The 14,933-nt window shown below is 48.7% G+C and overlaps 1 protein-coding gene across 1 annotated transcript; it reads right to left on the bottom strand.

Moving 5' to 3' along the window:
* Window positions 1-481: 481 nt before the first annotated feature.
* CLRN3 (clarin 3) lies at window positions 482-13,836 on the bottom strand. Its single transcript, XM_024751532.1, has 3 exons — window positions 13,484-13,836; window positions 6,926-7,105; window positions 482-1,106 (listed from the first exon to the last, which is right to left on the bottom strand). Exons 1-3 carry the CDS (start codon window positions 13,710-13,712, stop codon window positions 826-828), a joined length of 690 nt encoding a protein of 229 aa, XP_024607300.1. The 5' UTR covers window positions 13,713-13,836; the 3' UTR covers window positions 482-825.
* Between the last annotated feature and the right edge of the window lie 1,097 nt (window positions 13,837-14,933).

Below are 14,933 nucleotides of genomic sequence, written 5' to 3'. Positions count from 1 at the left end.
ACAAAAAACACATCTTGGGGCTTCCCTGGTGGCACAGTGGTTGAGAGTCCGCCTGCCGATGCAGGGGACGTGGGTTCGTGCCCCGGTCCGGGAAGATCCCACGTGCCGCGGAGCGGCTGGGCCCGTGAGCCATGGCCGCTGAGCCTGCGCGTCCGGAGCCTGTGCTCCGCAATGGGAGAGGCCCGCGTACCGCAAAAAATATATATAAAAAAATATAAATAAATAAAATAAAACAAAACCCATCTTGGAGACTCAAAAATGACTATCAGCATTTCTACTCACCATTGGCTTTAAGTTATATGGGCGGTTGAGGGTCCAGAGGACCAGGTCATACACCCCTAGGTCTCTCCTTTTGCTTCCAACACCTGGTCTAGGAAAAAAAAGTTCTGAATCTCTCTGTGCCTGGAAGTCTTCATTCATAGAGTGGAATAAAAATGCATGGTCTCTCCTGAGATGAATGAGATCATAGGTACCAAAGTGCTTTGAGCAACTCAAAGGGAAGGTGCGTAACCCAAACCTTTATTACCTAAGAGCTTGAGACCAGGTCAGAAGGGTCCATAGGCTCACAATCATTCTACTGCTTTGAACACTACAAGGACTGGAGAGCTTTCTTGTTCATCTTCCCCACCCTCATGGGAAGAATCCTTTTTCAAGGGTACATCAGTTATGAAGAACATAGTGTCATGAGATACAAAAACTGTCACAGAATGACAGTCAAACAGGCCTGCATTTTACCTGCCAATCACCCAGACAAGCCAGCCAGTTACTGCTCGGGGAGCTGGCATACAACAGAGTAGACCTAACCACCAAATGCGGGTACAGAATTCAGAATAAAATTCCATCCCTTGGGGCATATTCCATGGGCTTTTTCTGCTCCTGCTTCCACTGCTTTCTGGCCTTCTGGAAGATGGTGATGATGACCGCGGTGACTATGTTTAGAAGAATGACGAGCAGGGTGAGCCAGAATGAGTATCCGTAACTGTGGGAGGTTCCTTGGTGAGTGACTGCTGGATAAAGTGGGTAGAGCCTCTGGGCCAGCTCTTCTGAGAGATGATTGGATTGTGTGTTCCCCACAAAGAGCACCATGCTTATGAATATGAAGGATGCTGAAAGGAAGAAATAGTTTCATAGATAACACGGTGATACGTTTTTTAATGTCTCTGTTTTCCTTTATCACACGTACTCTATGGGTATTCACTGAATATCTACACTGGGACTTACTCTCTTTTAAGCATTAGGGGGAACGTAAAAGAAATGAAAGGCGCGAGCTAGATTCTAGGCTCCAAATGCTAAAGACGGTGCAGGGCAGTTGTGGACAGGGACAAACATTCAGCTCAAGCCCTTTCAGAAGGAGCTGCTCTGCCCACTTCCCTGGGCAATGAACCTAGCAGGTGTACTGAATGAGGGATGAATAAATGCTTGAACACGGAGGTCAACGGGGAAACTATCTAGAGACCAGCGGGATGGGAAGGCTGAGGAAGGACAAATAGAAAAGGCGGCCCAAACAGAGACGCGTGGTGGTTGATGAACTCAGAGCATCCGGGTGTGTGAGGCACAAGCTCATCTGATGGGGAGGGGTGCTGAGGGTCCTGAGCACAGGGTACAGAGGACGAGCCCACTTGGAGAGCCCTGAATGCCGGCTCCGGAGCTGGGATTTCATTCTACACACAACAGAGCACAGCATTTAACCAGGAAGGATCTCTTTACTAAACTCATTTTAGAAGAGCATTTTAGTAGTGTATATATGTCCATGACACTACCAAACGTAAAATAGATAGCTAGTGGGAAGCAGCCGCATAGCACAGGGAGATCAGCTCGGTGGTTTGTGACCACCTAGAGGGGTGGGATAGGGACGGGGGGAGGGAGGGACATGCAAGAGGGAAGAGATATGGGAGCATATGTATATGTATAGCTGATTCACTTTGTTATAAAGCAGAAACTAACACACCATTGTAAAGCAATTATACTCCAATAAAGATGTTTAAGAAAGTAATAATAATACCTACCTGGAAGGGTTGTTGTAAGAATTAAATGAATTCATATATATATATATATATATATATAAAAGAGCATTTAAAATTTTTAGCTTCCCTTTTTTATTCTTCACAATGTCCTTCACTAGAGCACATTCCACCATTTTGACTTTGGAAAGCTCCTTTGGCCTAGTTAAGGAACATAGTTCTGGAGTCAGAGAGAGCAGAGTTCAAGGGCTCCAGCTACTGGCGTTGGGAGATGAGTTTAGCTTCTCTGAACTTCATCCCTCATTTTCCAAAGTGGGCGAGCTAGAGACACAAAGTAGATTCATGGCTGCTTAGGACTGGGGATGGCCTGGGGGGAGGAGTTTCCTTTTGAGACCATGAAAATATTCTAAAATCAACTGTGGTGATGGTTGCACAGGTCTGTGAATATACTAAAACCACTGAATGGCACAGATTAAATGCGTGAACTGTATGGTATGTGAGTCATATCTCAATTAAGCTGTTTAAAAAGGTGGGAGCAGGAAGGTCAGGACGCAGACATTCCAGACGAGTGATGCTGCCGGTGAACCGTCCAGTGGGGCGGGGCCTGAGCGTGCCCGGGTCCGGGAATCCCCAGGACGGAGGTCCTTTGGGGCACAGGCTGCGTGACTCGTCATGTGCTGACATTTACCCAGAACTAGAAGGACATTTTGGCATCAAACTTGTCCTGATCGTAACCCATACCCGGGGAACGGCCCTCCAGGGGCCCTAATGAGAGGGCTTCTGCGTGAGGACTTCTCACTCTCCGTGATGACGGTCTTTCATCCTCAACCCAATGGTTTTATTTCTTAATAATAAAAGGAGTGAGTACATACAAACCCCCTCCTCTCTGCGCTATGCGTCTCACACCCCTTAATTATCCTTCATCGTGCTCTTGGGAAGTTTCTAATGAAAGCTTGGTCATAAAGGGGTAGGATGGAAATGGGTTAAACACTTTTTCCTGAAGTAGATGGTTTGATTTGAATTGGGAGGGGCCGCCATGGACACGGATGCTGACCTGAGCCCCCTGAAAAAGGGCACGCCTCTCACAGCCTGTCATCCAGCTTCTGGGACAGAAGAGTTATTGGACCTGGAGGGAGCCCCTGGTAGAAGGAGGAGGCCCTGAAGGCTCGGGACACTGGCTTCCCACCCCAGCCTGTCCCCATCGGGCCGTGTGACCTGCTGGGTTACTCTCTGCTCTCGGTTCCTGGACTGAGGTTCAAATGTGTTGGGACACACCGTCTGCAAGGTTCTCTCCGGCTCCATCATCTCTCAGACTACAGTTCTATCCCCTGGGGTCAGGGTTGCGCAATGCCAGGCTGGGGTCAGAGGGCACAGTGGCCCGGGAGGTGATGCTGGTATTTTTCTCCTCAAAGCAGAATCCCAGGGCTTCCCTGGTGGCGCAGTGGTTAAGAATCCACCTGCCAATGCAGGGGACACGGTTCGAGTCCTGGTCTGGGAAGATCCCACATGCTGTGGAGCAACTAAGCCCGTGCACCACAACTACTGAGCCTGCGCTCTAGAGCCCGTGAGCCACAACTACTGAAACCTGTGCTCCTAGAGCCCACATGCCGCAACTACTGAGCCCGTGCGCCACAACTACTGAAGCCCATGCGCCACAACTACTGAAGCCCATGTGCCTAGAGCCCGTGCTCTGCAACAAGAGAAGCCACCGCAATGAGAAGCCTGTGTACCTCAACGAAGAGTAGCTCCTGCTCGCCACAACTAGAGAAAGCCTGCGCACAGCAACAAAGACCAACGCAGCCAAAAATAAATAAATAAATTTTTCATAAAAGCAGAACCCCCTCCCGATCCTTTAGCAACAAACTAGCAAACCACTCCCTCTTCTTCCCTGCAGCCAACGAGAGGGTGTCCAAGCCCAGCCTGGAGAGGGGTGTGTGGCCCTTCCCTCTGCCTCCAGGACCCCTGAGGGCAGCCTGACCCCTGCCCTCTCCCCACGGTGATCCAAGCCAAGGACACAGTGATGGCATCTCTGTGGCCAAAACCCCCTGCAGGCTGAGCCTCCCATGAACTGAGTTTTCACTAAGTTCTCCGACCAAGCTCAGGGCCCAAGTCTGCCCTATCAAAGCTGGAGGCTGTGAGGGCCTTCAGAGGCAAAGCCAAAGACTGGACAGAGAGGCAAAGGCAAAGTCTCCGAGTGTGTTTCTGCCCAGCTCACAGCCTCTCTGTGTGTCAGAACTTGCCCCAAGCCTGGGAGGGAATGTGGCCAGAGTTTGCTGCCTGGCAAACAATTCTTTGTTGTTAGAAGCAGGTGGGGATGGCGGTGAGGGAGGCTGCAGGCCCCATTTTCCATGTTTTCCTCCACAAACGTGCCCTGTGCAAAGCCAGCTTAGACTCGGCCATGGAGAAAGAGGCTAAAAGCCTGGGGCTCCCTCCTGCCGAGATGAAGGGATGCGCTCCGAGCCCTGCAGGTGTAGACCGAGGAATGGGGGCCGGCTTTGTCCCGCTGGGCCCACATCGGACTTTCCCGTCTGGTCCGAGAGCCCGATGTTCCTCTCAGATCCATCCTCCCCAGCTCCCAGGTGGCCAGTCCTCTGCCAAGGGGCTCAGTCAGTGAATTCAACCCTGCCGGCCATGGAGCTTGCTCCAGAAATGGAGAAGGGCAATTTCAGTGAGAGTCAGATTTGGGGGGAAAAGTCATCTTTTCTCCTGGGGTTGCTGCATCGGTGATGGGCCAAGAAGGGCTGGCAGCCCTCTTGCCTTTAAGAGGACCAGCCTAGCTGCTTAATGATAGAGGGAACACTGGAGGAGAACAGAGTTCTGATGGTGCTGGCTGAGACGCTGGATCCAGCTGTACCTGCAGCCACAGTGTCCCTTAGCTTCTTAAGCATATGAGCAAAAATTAAAATAATCTATGTTTTACCCCGGCAACGAGTGCCAATGAGTCCTTCCTTTGCTTTGGTTGACGGAGGTGAATGAGCGTCCTAGAAACAGCTTGGGGCAAGGATCCCTGGCATCTGGATGAGGATCTCTGAGTTTAGAGCCAATTCCCTCAGCTCCACTGTGAGCCAGGAAGCAGGAATACTCATTCCGAGGGACTGTCGTGCCTGGCCCACAGCAGATGCCCTTTAAATTGGGGCATTTATTTGTTTTTACCACCGGGTAATAAAATCACAGAAAGAAAGGAAAGGGCTAGTCACGTGTGGATGTGGCTACAGCAGCCTGACACCAAACGCTCAGAGCTGAGGGGTGAGCGTGCGACGTGGCCATGGTGCAGGCTTGCCCGGGGCAGCTCAAGTTTCCACCATTGCGGTGCACGATAGTTATGAACTGCGCTTGCTTGAGCAGTGAGTTGCGTGGCTCTCCCTTGTATCCATGCTGGGCTGGGACTGGCTCACACATCTCCTCAACCATTAGCTTGAAAAAGGCCGCAGTGGAAGTGTTTACACACTCGCACCAGCCAGGGCTGCAGTCAGGGCTTCCCTCCCCCAAGAGCCGGGTATTCGTTCTCAGCACAGCACCGCTGGGAGCCACAGCACAGGGGCCCCTCCAGCCACCTGCAGCGGCCAGTGTGAGGATGGCCTCTCAGCAGGAGGACGGGAGAAAGCTGCTGCCCAGAGCCCCTCCTCTGAGGCTTCCTTACAGCCTAATATCCAGGGCACCTTTCTTTGTCCCTGAACGTTCCTGGTCTGTGTTAAAAATACATCACCGGGCTTCCTTAGTGGCGCAGTGGTTAAGAATCCACCACTGCAGGGGACACGGGTTCGAGCCCTGGTCCAGGAAGATCCCACATGCCGCAGAGCAACTAAGCCCATATTCCACAACTACTGAGCCTATGCTCTAGAGCCCGTGAGCCACAACTACTGAGCCCACGAGCCATAATTACTGAAGCCCATGCGCCTGGAGCCCATGCTCTGCAACAAGAGAAGCCACCGCAATGAGAAGCCCACACACCACAACAAAGAGTAGCCCCCGCTCACCACAACTAGAGAGAGCCCGTGCGCAGCAACGAACACCCAATGCAGCCAAAAATAAAATTTTAAAAAAAAATTAAAAATAAATAAATAAATAAAGTAACCTATTTTTTTTTTAAATGCACCACCACGCGAGCACCTCCAGAGCCGTCCGGTTAGTAGGATGGGCTGCTTCTGATTCGATCTCAAGATCAGGTTCTCGTGGAGGGAGGGAAAGAGCAGGAGAAACCCGGCTGCCCGGCATGGGCAACGAGGCTCCCATGTGACCACGTCCCTGGGCAGACACAGTGGCTACAGAGTCCATGAGACCCAGAGAAAGTCCAAAACACTGTGACTCAAGCTGGGCTCCACTTCCCATCCCTCACCCCAATACCTTTCCCAGCAAACAAGTAACACAACCTAGCAACACCGCCCGGCAACATCTGGGACTCCCAGGTTGCCCACAAGAAGGGCATTGGCCCCAGATTCTCCAAAATGACATTCTTGGTGGCTCTCTGTGCCACGATCAGGTTTAGATTTTGTCAAGTTGACTGCTGTTCTACGAAGGCAAGAAGGAGACTAAATAACACACGTGCATGTGTGTGCATGTGTGTTCACGTATTGACTTCCACACATCACGTGGGGCCTAATGTGGAGTAAAGCACGCCGCGGGAGCCCAGTGAATGCTTTGTGGATTCGTGTGTTTTTTTGTTCAACTCCTTACACCAGATACTCCAAAGCAAAGCCTCGGTATGTCATATATTTTAACACCTAACACGCCTTCCTCACCTCACTCTGGTCTCTTACCTGGGCACCTGAAACAGAATTTTATTTCCAAAGAGACTGAATAAATGCTGCAAGTTTACAAAAATAAACCTCAGCCCCCAGCACGCAACTCAGCACACAGGGGGCCCTCTTAACGCCCATGGCTCGACCGTGACTGTGCGTGTCCACGTGTGTGAGAGGGAAGCAGGGGGACAGAGGCAGAGAGCACGTCCTCTCGCCGATACTCACCGCTGAGTCCGTTCCAGGTGTACACCCCCATCGGTCCCAAGAACGTCTGATAGGGGTTGCTGAAGCTGTTGTAGAAGGTGAACACAGAGCTCAACAGCGAAGTGAACAAACTAAGGACCAGGAACAGGATGACCACCAAGTGCAGAGTCTTTGGGGAAGAACTGTTCAATGTCCCTAAAACTAAAGCAGTGTTTGGTAAGTACGCAGCACCAAATGCAAAGACCAACTCTGGACCGGAGGGCAGGTCCACCCTCGCGCACCCCATTCTGCCTCCTTCCCCATTCTACCCTCTTAGGCACTGGGGTTAGAAACTGTCAGCCTTTTCATAAAATCTGCATATTTCTTAAGTGCAGGGGAGCTCCAGACGTGGATATGCACTTGCGTAAAATGAAACGCAGGTGCCCTGGGCCGTTTGCCACCAGTTCCTGCTTTTGCCATTCTCCCCTCTCTAACCACCACCCGCCAGCCTCCCCAGGCATGTTTCCTCCGCTCCCTCCTTTGCTTACAAAATGAGCAGACACCAGAGACACGCTCTCCCCACACTTACCTGGAAACCCAGCCATGCGTTTGTAAACATCTCCAAGAGCAGCCAGTGTGGCCCTTAGGAGATTGCCACCACATTCAATAAAGTGTTTAGAGGTTCTGTGAAAGTCACAGTGACAGAAGGAAAAAAGTAAATTGGGAAAAAGATTTCAGAGTCTTTAGTAATGTACTAACACCATCACTGGGAATTACAAGGTGTTAGAACCACGATGGGGGTGGGAAAGGAAAAGGAAAAGCTTCCTTCTTTCCATTCCTGATTTTCAGGTCCCCTGGGAGAGGGCAGGTGCCTCTCACATCTTCACCCCAGAGCAGCTTTAAAGAACGGAAACCAGGACGGCCACGGAAGCCTTCTTGCTCCGCTGTGGATGTGGCACATTCTCAGGAATGGGGCCCTGGGAGCCAGAGGAGGTCTGGAGGCTCCTCCTGAAACGTGTCCTGGCAGCAAGGAGCTCTCTCTTTGCAAGGTGGCCTTTTCCATCACTGCGTCTCTTTAGTCATTTAAAGGTTTTTCATTCTGCGTCTCTACAACATTTACCCTGGATCCTAATGCTCCTTTTGGAGCGACGCAGAATCCACTCCCTCCTCTCCTGCCTGGAGCCTTTCCCAGTATTTGAAAAGGGATATAAACCCCAGTGTGTTCTTCATAAGACGGGATTCCAAAGCTCCTGCCAGCCTGGCCCCGACTCTGCACACATTTAGTCTGACTTTACCTCCCTACCCGTGCTGGCCAGACGGGCTCAACTCTCCCAATAAGATGTGACAATACTTGTGCGGGGTCCATCCTCTCTCCACCTCTGAATACCCACATGTTATTAGTTCAGATGTTTTTCTTTTTAAATCAGCGGTACTTTGCGAGGGAGGTAAATTTCCTGTCATCGGACAGAGGGTGGGCATGAAAGAGCTTAGGCCAGCAAATCTGCCTTCAGACATCCGGACGCTGGGAATCTGGCTGTAAAGATCCTCGTGTGTGAGAGAATTCATCCTGATGGCCATGTCACGTGGCCAAGCCCAGGGCTGGAAGTGTCTCCACACAGAGCGGGGATAGAGGCAGGCAGGAGGGTGTGGCCAGCGGACAAGAAAGGAGTCAGGGAAGACAAGGGGCGGGAGAAAAGAAATGTGGGTATGGTCTCCCGTGAGCACAGCTACAGCCCTTCAAACCCCACGGGAGACCAGAGAGGACAGAAGAGGGAAAAACCAGTTCAGCAACACGGAGGCCATGAGTTCACCACTCAGTGAGACGGGACTGGGTGCAAAGTTCAGCGCACACACGTCCAGTCAGCTCATCCCTAGCAGTGCCCGGCCCTTGTCACTGTTTCTGTTATTAACCCACGGGAAGGGCTAAGTTCTCAGCGCAGTCCCCTTTGCTATGCACTCCAGGTAAGAACTCTGAAAGGCATTGGTTAAACTGAGAATGCTGTCCTCTCTGCTACCCCCCGTTGCCTGCATGGGGATGGGTAGGGCCCGATGGGCCCCCTGCCCTCCCGGAAGCTGTCTGGGCTGGGACAGCTCCGAAGGCCCTGCCCTCAAGCCCGAGGCTCTAGCTCCTTTGCCTGGCTCACCCCGGAGATGCAGTGGTGAGGGCTTGGCCTGGCTGTGGTGTAGCACACACCTATTTTGCAGCTCGTGGAAGATGACACCAGAATAGGAAAAACAAGAAGCAGGACACACCTGTTCAGAGGTGCCGGGTCAAATGTTGCAGATGTTTCCAGAGTTAGTCACCACGGGCAAGAGCCGCTCCCGTTTTTTGCACAATCCCACAGCCTCTGCCTGAGCAATGAAAGAGGGAACTCCAGCACTGAATCCGAAGTTTGCCGGGGACTAAGTGACCTCTGTCCTTAGCCAATAAGACAAAATTTGGATACTTAACTAGAAAATAAAAATTTCAGCGTGGGAAAAATGTCCTGTGGCCAAGGCACCAAGTTGCCCTGGAGAAATTTTCTTATTAAAAGCTGTAAATGGATGTTCATCTGCAAATGGTGAACATTCCACCTTTTCAGAGTAAATTAGAAAGTGACAGTCAGGTTTGGCTTTCTTTTTTTTTTTTTTCTCTGTACGCGGGCCTCTCACTGTTGCGGCCTCTCCCATTGCGGAGCACAGGCTCCGGACGCGCAGGCTCAGCGGCCATGGCTCACGGGCCCAGCCGCTCCGCGGCATGTGGGATCTTCCCGGACCGGGGCACGAACCCGTGTCCCCTGCATCGGCAGGCGGACTCTCAACCACTGCACCACCAGGGAAGCCCTTGGCTTTCTTTTTGACTGTTGGTAACATCTATTAGACATCAATTCTCAAAAGGGAGTCCACTTGGAGCCTACTGACTCACACTTTTCTATGAATTCATGTGACAATTTATCTTAATTTTACCTGCCATATTTCCAAATTCTATTTCGGCCTTCTGAATTCCCCGCCACACAGGTATGACAGCTGTATCTCCCCTCCCCTTCCTGGCTCAGAACTCAGACAATGAAAGCTGGGAATTCAGTGAAAGTTGGCAAGAATGAAATCACAATCAACCTCCACAGCATGACAGCTGCTCTCTGCCTACAAAATTAGCAAATATATTCTGTCCTTTTTCCTTCCTTTGAGGGGTCAAGCGACAGAATCGAGAAAGCCACCTCACAATTGAAACTAATCACTCGGATTCTGGCAGCCCCGGGGAAAGAGGCCACAGCTCCCGCAGCTGGGAGGCCGAAATGTACTGGGTGGTGGGCAGTGCACAAATGGGGGTCATCCGGACATCCGGACTTCCTGTGCCTGGACATTTATGCTCAAGCCCCACTGGCCATCTGGCCCTCCTAGCTCTGGTTTTCAGGAAGTCCTCAGAAATTGAGGGAGAGCCGGTGGCTTTCTTGTGCGGAGGAATGGTCTCCAGCCCCTCCTCAAGCACCTGGTCTCCAGGGGGCCTGACCCAGTGGAGCTTCTCAGTCCCTGGACCACAGTGTATCCCTGGACGGGCTCATTAACTCCATGGATCCCAGAGTGTGGCCTAGGAGCTCTCCCAGGACATCCCAGCTGATGGCTTCAGCCTCTAGGAAATTGACGAGGGGTGTCTCAGAAAGAAGGATGGGGGAAAGCTTTTTCTGCCCCTTTATGCTACACTGCCCAGTGTGGTCATGTCTCTGGGGGTAAATGATATGTCGCTCCCACCCCGAGGGAAAGTATGGGATGTGTATGGGGTGGGGTGGACAGATAGGAGAAGTAAGAAGGGGATTTTTGTAAATTCTGGAGATATAAACCTCATTTCTTCAGTTCAGTCCTTCTTGCAGTTCATTGATTTTTGCAGCAGACTCACTTGCCTCGTTATTTTTAGCTTGAGCCAATAGTACAGCTTTGAGTTCCCCCGGAACAAAAGGGGTAGGTAGTGAAAAGAGACTGGTGGGCAGGGGGAGGCACATTTGGGGTGAAACTGCCCCTTGTTCTCATAGTGACCTGCACACACCTTTGTCCTACAAGTAGTGTGGGCTGATGGATTTAACTGATGGGGTCGGGGCCTTTCTCTAGAAAGACTAGGTGGTGAGTCCACCCAGCTCTGTGCAGTTCCGCTTGGGATCCAAGCCCCTCACTCACATAGTAGCTTCTCAGGAAGGTTTCTTTGAACCAAAATTAAATATTCAGACTCTTTGGAGTAGCAAGGCAACGTGCTCACGGGTGGACACCTGGCATTTTTCGTCTGGGTGTTGGACCAGCTGGGATGCCTCTGGATGAGGCTATAGAGCTTCTGGTAAGCCTGAGCTGCCCTAACAATCTAGCTACACCACGGAGAGTTTCCTCCCCAGGTTGGACTGATTCTTTTCCTCACCAATTGGCGTATTGTAGGCTGAATTATTTTGGCAAGTTGAACTCAGCCATCATCACTTCATTTCAAAATCTACAGCCCCAAATCGGCACCATGTGATAAATCCTATGGAGAAATATAGCAGAGCTTTGCAATATTCACTGCTCTTTGGAGACTTCAGTGTGAACTCATCCTAGCTAAGAAACTGACATGGTTAACTTCTCATACGAAAAGGCAATCCACCACAGCAGGGCAGGAAAGTGGCACTTATACGATGATTTTATTGTACTGCCAACGGTTGGTTTCTGATTGGCAATAAGCCCGTGTGGTCCTAAAGAACCTGTCTCACTGCGCGTTTGCAGATCTGCTCCCGGGGGACCATGTCCACACACCTGCACCAGCTGAACCGCCATCTACATTTGGGTTATGTGGCTTTTCCCTCTCCGAGAGGACTGTTTGCAAGTGTTCCCAGTTCAATGACTGCTAAAACCATCAACACTGAAGACCCCCTGGGCTCTGAGGTGTCCCTAGCAGATTTGAACGGCCCGGCAACTGTGCAGCATCTCAGTGCCTGGGAGGTCGTTTATCTTCTACAGCCCCGGGGGTGACTGGAGGCAGTGACTTGAAGTTGGAATGTGGTTCTCTGGGGAAAAGAGGAAAAGTAGGAAAAACAAAAAAGAAAAGAAAAGAAAAGAGTAAAAATAGAGAGCCAGGCAAAGGAAATGCAAATATTCCACCTCCTCTGTGGGCCCACAGGGCTGCCTGCCGCCTTCAGAGCTATCCTTGACCACAGCTGCCCCTGCCCTCCCAAAGCCACTGTGCTCACGTCACTCCCATGGGGTTCTAGAACCAGGCGCTGACCCACCCGGGCCTCCTCGGTGCTTCTCTGGATGTAGGGAGTCAGGGATCTCATTGAAGCCAGTTATCTCAAATTGGAGCCAACTGGTTCCAAACAGACACTGTATGAAAATCAAAAAATTCACAGGCTGTTTTCTCGTATTTTAAAATTTTTACAAGTGTCTGGAAATTCAGGAAGTAGAACAAGTTTTGGTTTCGCAAATGCTATTCACAGAACTGAAAATGGTAGTGAATCTTTGAAAGTCTTCTTTTCTAGTCGCCGCAAAGAAAATATTCCTCATTTTCCTGAGGACCTGAGGCTGGTACCGGAGGAGATGTGTAACGCTGCTAAAATACTGGGCGAGACGTTGCTTTTGCTAAAGTCTAAAAGGCAAATTTGTAATTTGGAAATATAAGTATGTTGCTCTGGATTTAAGGAAATCATTTCATTAATAAAGTCACAAATCAGAGCTAGAACTTGGAGCTAATGTCAAAAGCTAATGTCCCACCATTATGCACGGAATGAGGGCTAAACATTACATTTGTATAAGGCAGAAAATGACGTATGTTTATAAGGAAAGAGGTAATGACTGCATAATACCTGATAAACCCTGTGTAGTGAGCTGCACGCAACACCCTTCGAAACAAAGTCCATTTAAGGTGGTAAACAAGTTACAAATTTGGTTTTAAATTTAGAAAACATAACGGTATATATTCAAACTTCAAATGCCAAACACATAGCTAAATTCAACTTATCATTCTCAAGGAATTTTTGTTTTCCTCCCATTGAGAGTAGGACATTAGTGTGTATGAAATCAGAAAAAAAATTTAGGAATTCCCGTAAAATATTCGATTAATAGACTTAATGGAAATTTAATATCAATTCCAACAGCAATGAGATATTTTGGAGGTAAGACTGCAGATTCAAATCAGTGAAAGAAATGAACTTGAGATAATAAGGATAAGAAATTGTCCATATCTTCCACTTTATTTTTTCCTTGCATAGATGCCAGTAATTAAGTTCTGGACAGAGGTTTTTGCTCCGACTAAAAATCCACAGTCAATACAGTTAAAAATGCTGTCGCTACTGGCTGTAGAACACCATGTTGGTGCTCCATATTTTTACTTAACTATTTACCTATCAATACACTCTGTAGTATTGTTTAAGCATAGCCTCTGCTAGAATGATTTAGACTGTTTTGCTAATAGACACAACCAGAACCGAGGAAGCCGAAATAATGATTCAGTGAATTTTCAAAATTAAAAATATGCGTTCATATCTACAGCCCAGCTAAGTGCACAAGGAAATTATTTTTGAAGGGCTATTTGGCCGAAATACAGGATGGTATGACTCTCACCCAGTTAATTCAATCTCACTCTATCCATTCAAGTGAGTTATGATTTACCTTCAAAATTTTTGTCTGATTCTGCAAGTCCATGATTCAATTCTTGAATACTCTTCCCGCGAAAGAGTCCGCAGGTGATAGTTACACTACCGTTCGAAGAAGTGTCACTAATGGCAACTGTACTGCGGATCCATTCTTGAGTTGTAAGAATAGAACAAATCACGATTAAAGCCCCCAAGCTTGTGACAAAGCTGGTTAAGAACATCCATCTTTTCGTTGCCGTAGGCATCTTCTCAGGAAAATAAGGATCCTAGGGTAAAAGAACAAAGATCTTTTTATGATATTTCTGGACCTTCTCATTTGGAGTCCAGAATGTAGAAATGGAGTCTAACACTTGCTTGTAAAATATAAAACCTCTCTCTCCATGAGGAAGGGTCATACTAATGAACATTGGACTATGAACATGGTCATAAAGATTTACAGTAGCTGAACTTTGGTCTGGAGTAAGAGGTTGCTATGGTTACAGCCAACCAGCAGGAACAAGGGAGTCGGCATGGTCTTTCCAAGACTTCCTCAATCACGCAATTAATTTATAACTCTTTTTCAAGTGCCTTGGAAGAAAGTTCAGCCTATCACGTCAGGAGAGAACTAGAATTCCTAAATAATGAGGGAGCAAAGGATCCGTACCCCCCAAATGTTGCTGATTCTAGCAGCCGACAACATAGAGTCCCACCTACCAAGGTTAATGACTTGACCTTAACAACTGTTCCAAAAGGAAACCCTAAGGAGATGAAGCTCTTGCTAGAGATACTGGAGAGTGGAAAGAGAAAAGTTGACACCTTATTTTCAGACCTTGATAAAGAAGTGCTCCTTTCAAATTTCCTCTTTCAAATTGGATCACACCTGCACATTATTTAAATTATAACTTGAGAGGTTTCATCTCTCTTTCTCTTTAGTTCTCGGATGGAAGTTGTTCTGAACATTTCTGCTTTAAGTCTTTGTGACTCCATTCTCCCTGTTGAGTGGCGAATAGTTTGTAAATGATCATTTCTGGCCCTCAGAGAAAGTCCCCCGTTTGGCAAGAAGATCATTTCTCGAGATAATAAATAGATGTTCACAGCACATTATGTACACTTCTTTTTATTATATTCTTTATCTGGCTATAAAGTAATATTGTATATGCACATTTTCATCCTGTACTTTTCTTGGATAGCACCTAACTTATTAGTGGAATGAGTTGATAATGTCTGTCTTTCCCACTGGAATAACTAGACTATGGACTAGGAGGTGGACATGTTAGTTTGGGTCACCACTAGACCCAGGGTCTGCCAAAGAGCCTGGCACAGCAGACACTCAGCAAATATTTGTTGAGTGAGTTATCGGGGATATATGTACAAATACTCCACTATGGTGGACATTTATGTTGCTCCAAACTTTAAATTATAATTGAAAAAGAACAACGCATTAACACCCTTCTAGATAAACCTGCATCCATATCTCTGAATATTTC

This window comes from Neophocaena asiaeorientalis, unplaced genomic scaffold, assembly GCF_003031525.2.
Source record: "Neophocaena asiaeorientalis asiaeorientalis breed wild unplaced genomic scaffold, Neophocaena_asiaeorientalis_V1.1 scaffold108, whole genome shotgun sequence".
Classification (NCBI taxonomy): domain Eukaryota; kingdom Metazoa; phylum Chordata; class Mammalia; order Artiodactyla; family Phocoenidae; genus Neophocaena; species Neophocaena asiaeorientalis.
This window is presented reverse-complemented; position numbering and strand designations above follow the sequence as displayed.

What these genes read in the sequence shown, in the direction of transcription:
- CLRN3 (XM_024751532.1), bottom strand. Translation starts at nt 13,712, where the DNA reads ATGCCTACGGCAACGAAAAGATGGATGTTCTTAACCAGCTTTGTCACA. An exon ending in ATCAGACAAAAATTTTGAAG is followed by an intron (nt 7,106 to 13,483) that starts GTAAATCATAAC and finishes ACACTGCTTTAG; the next exon opens with TTTTAGGGACATTGAACAGT. An exon ending in CACCTGGAACGGACTCAGCG is followed by an intron (nt 1,107 to 6,925) that starts GTGAGTATCGGC and finishes TCTTCCTTTCAG; the next exon opens with CATCCTTCATATTCATAAGC.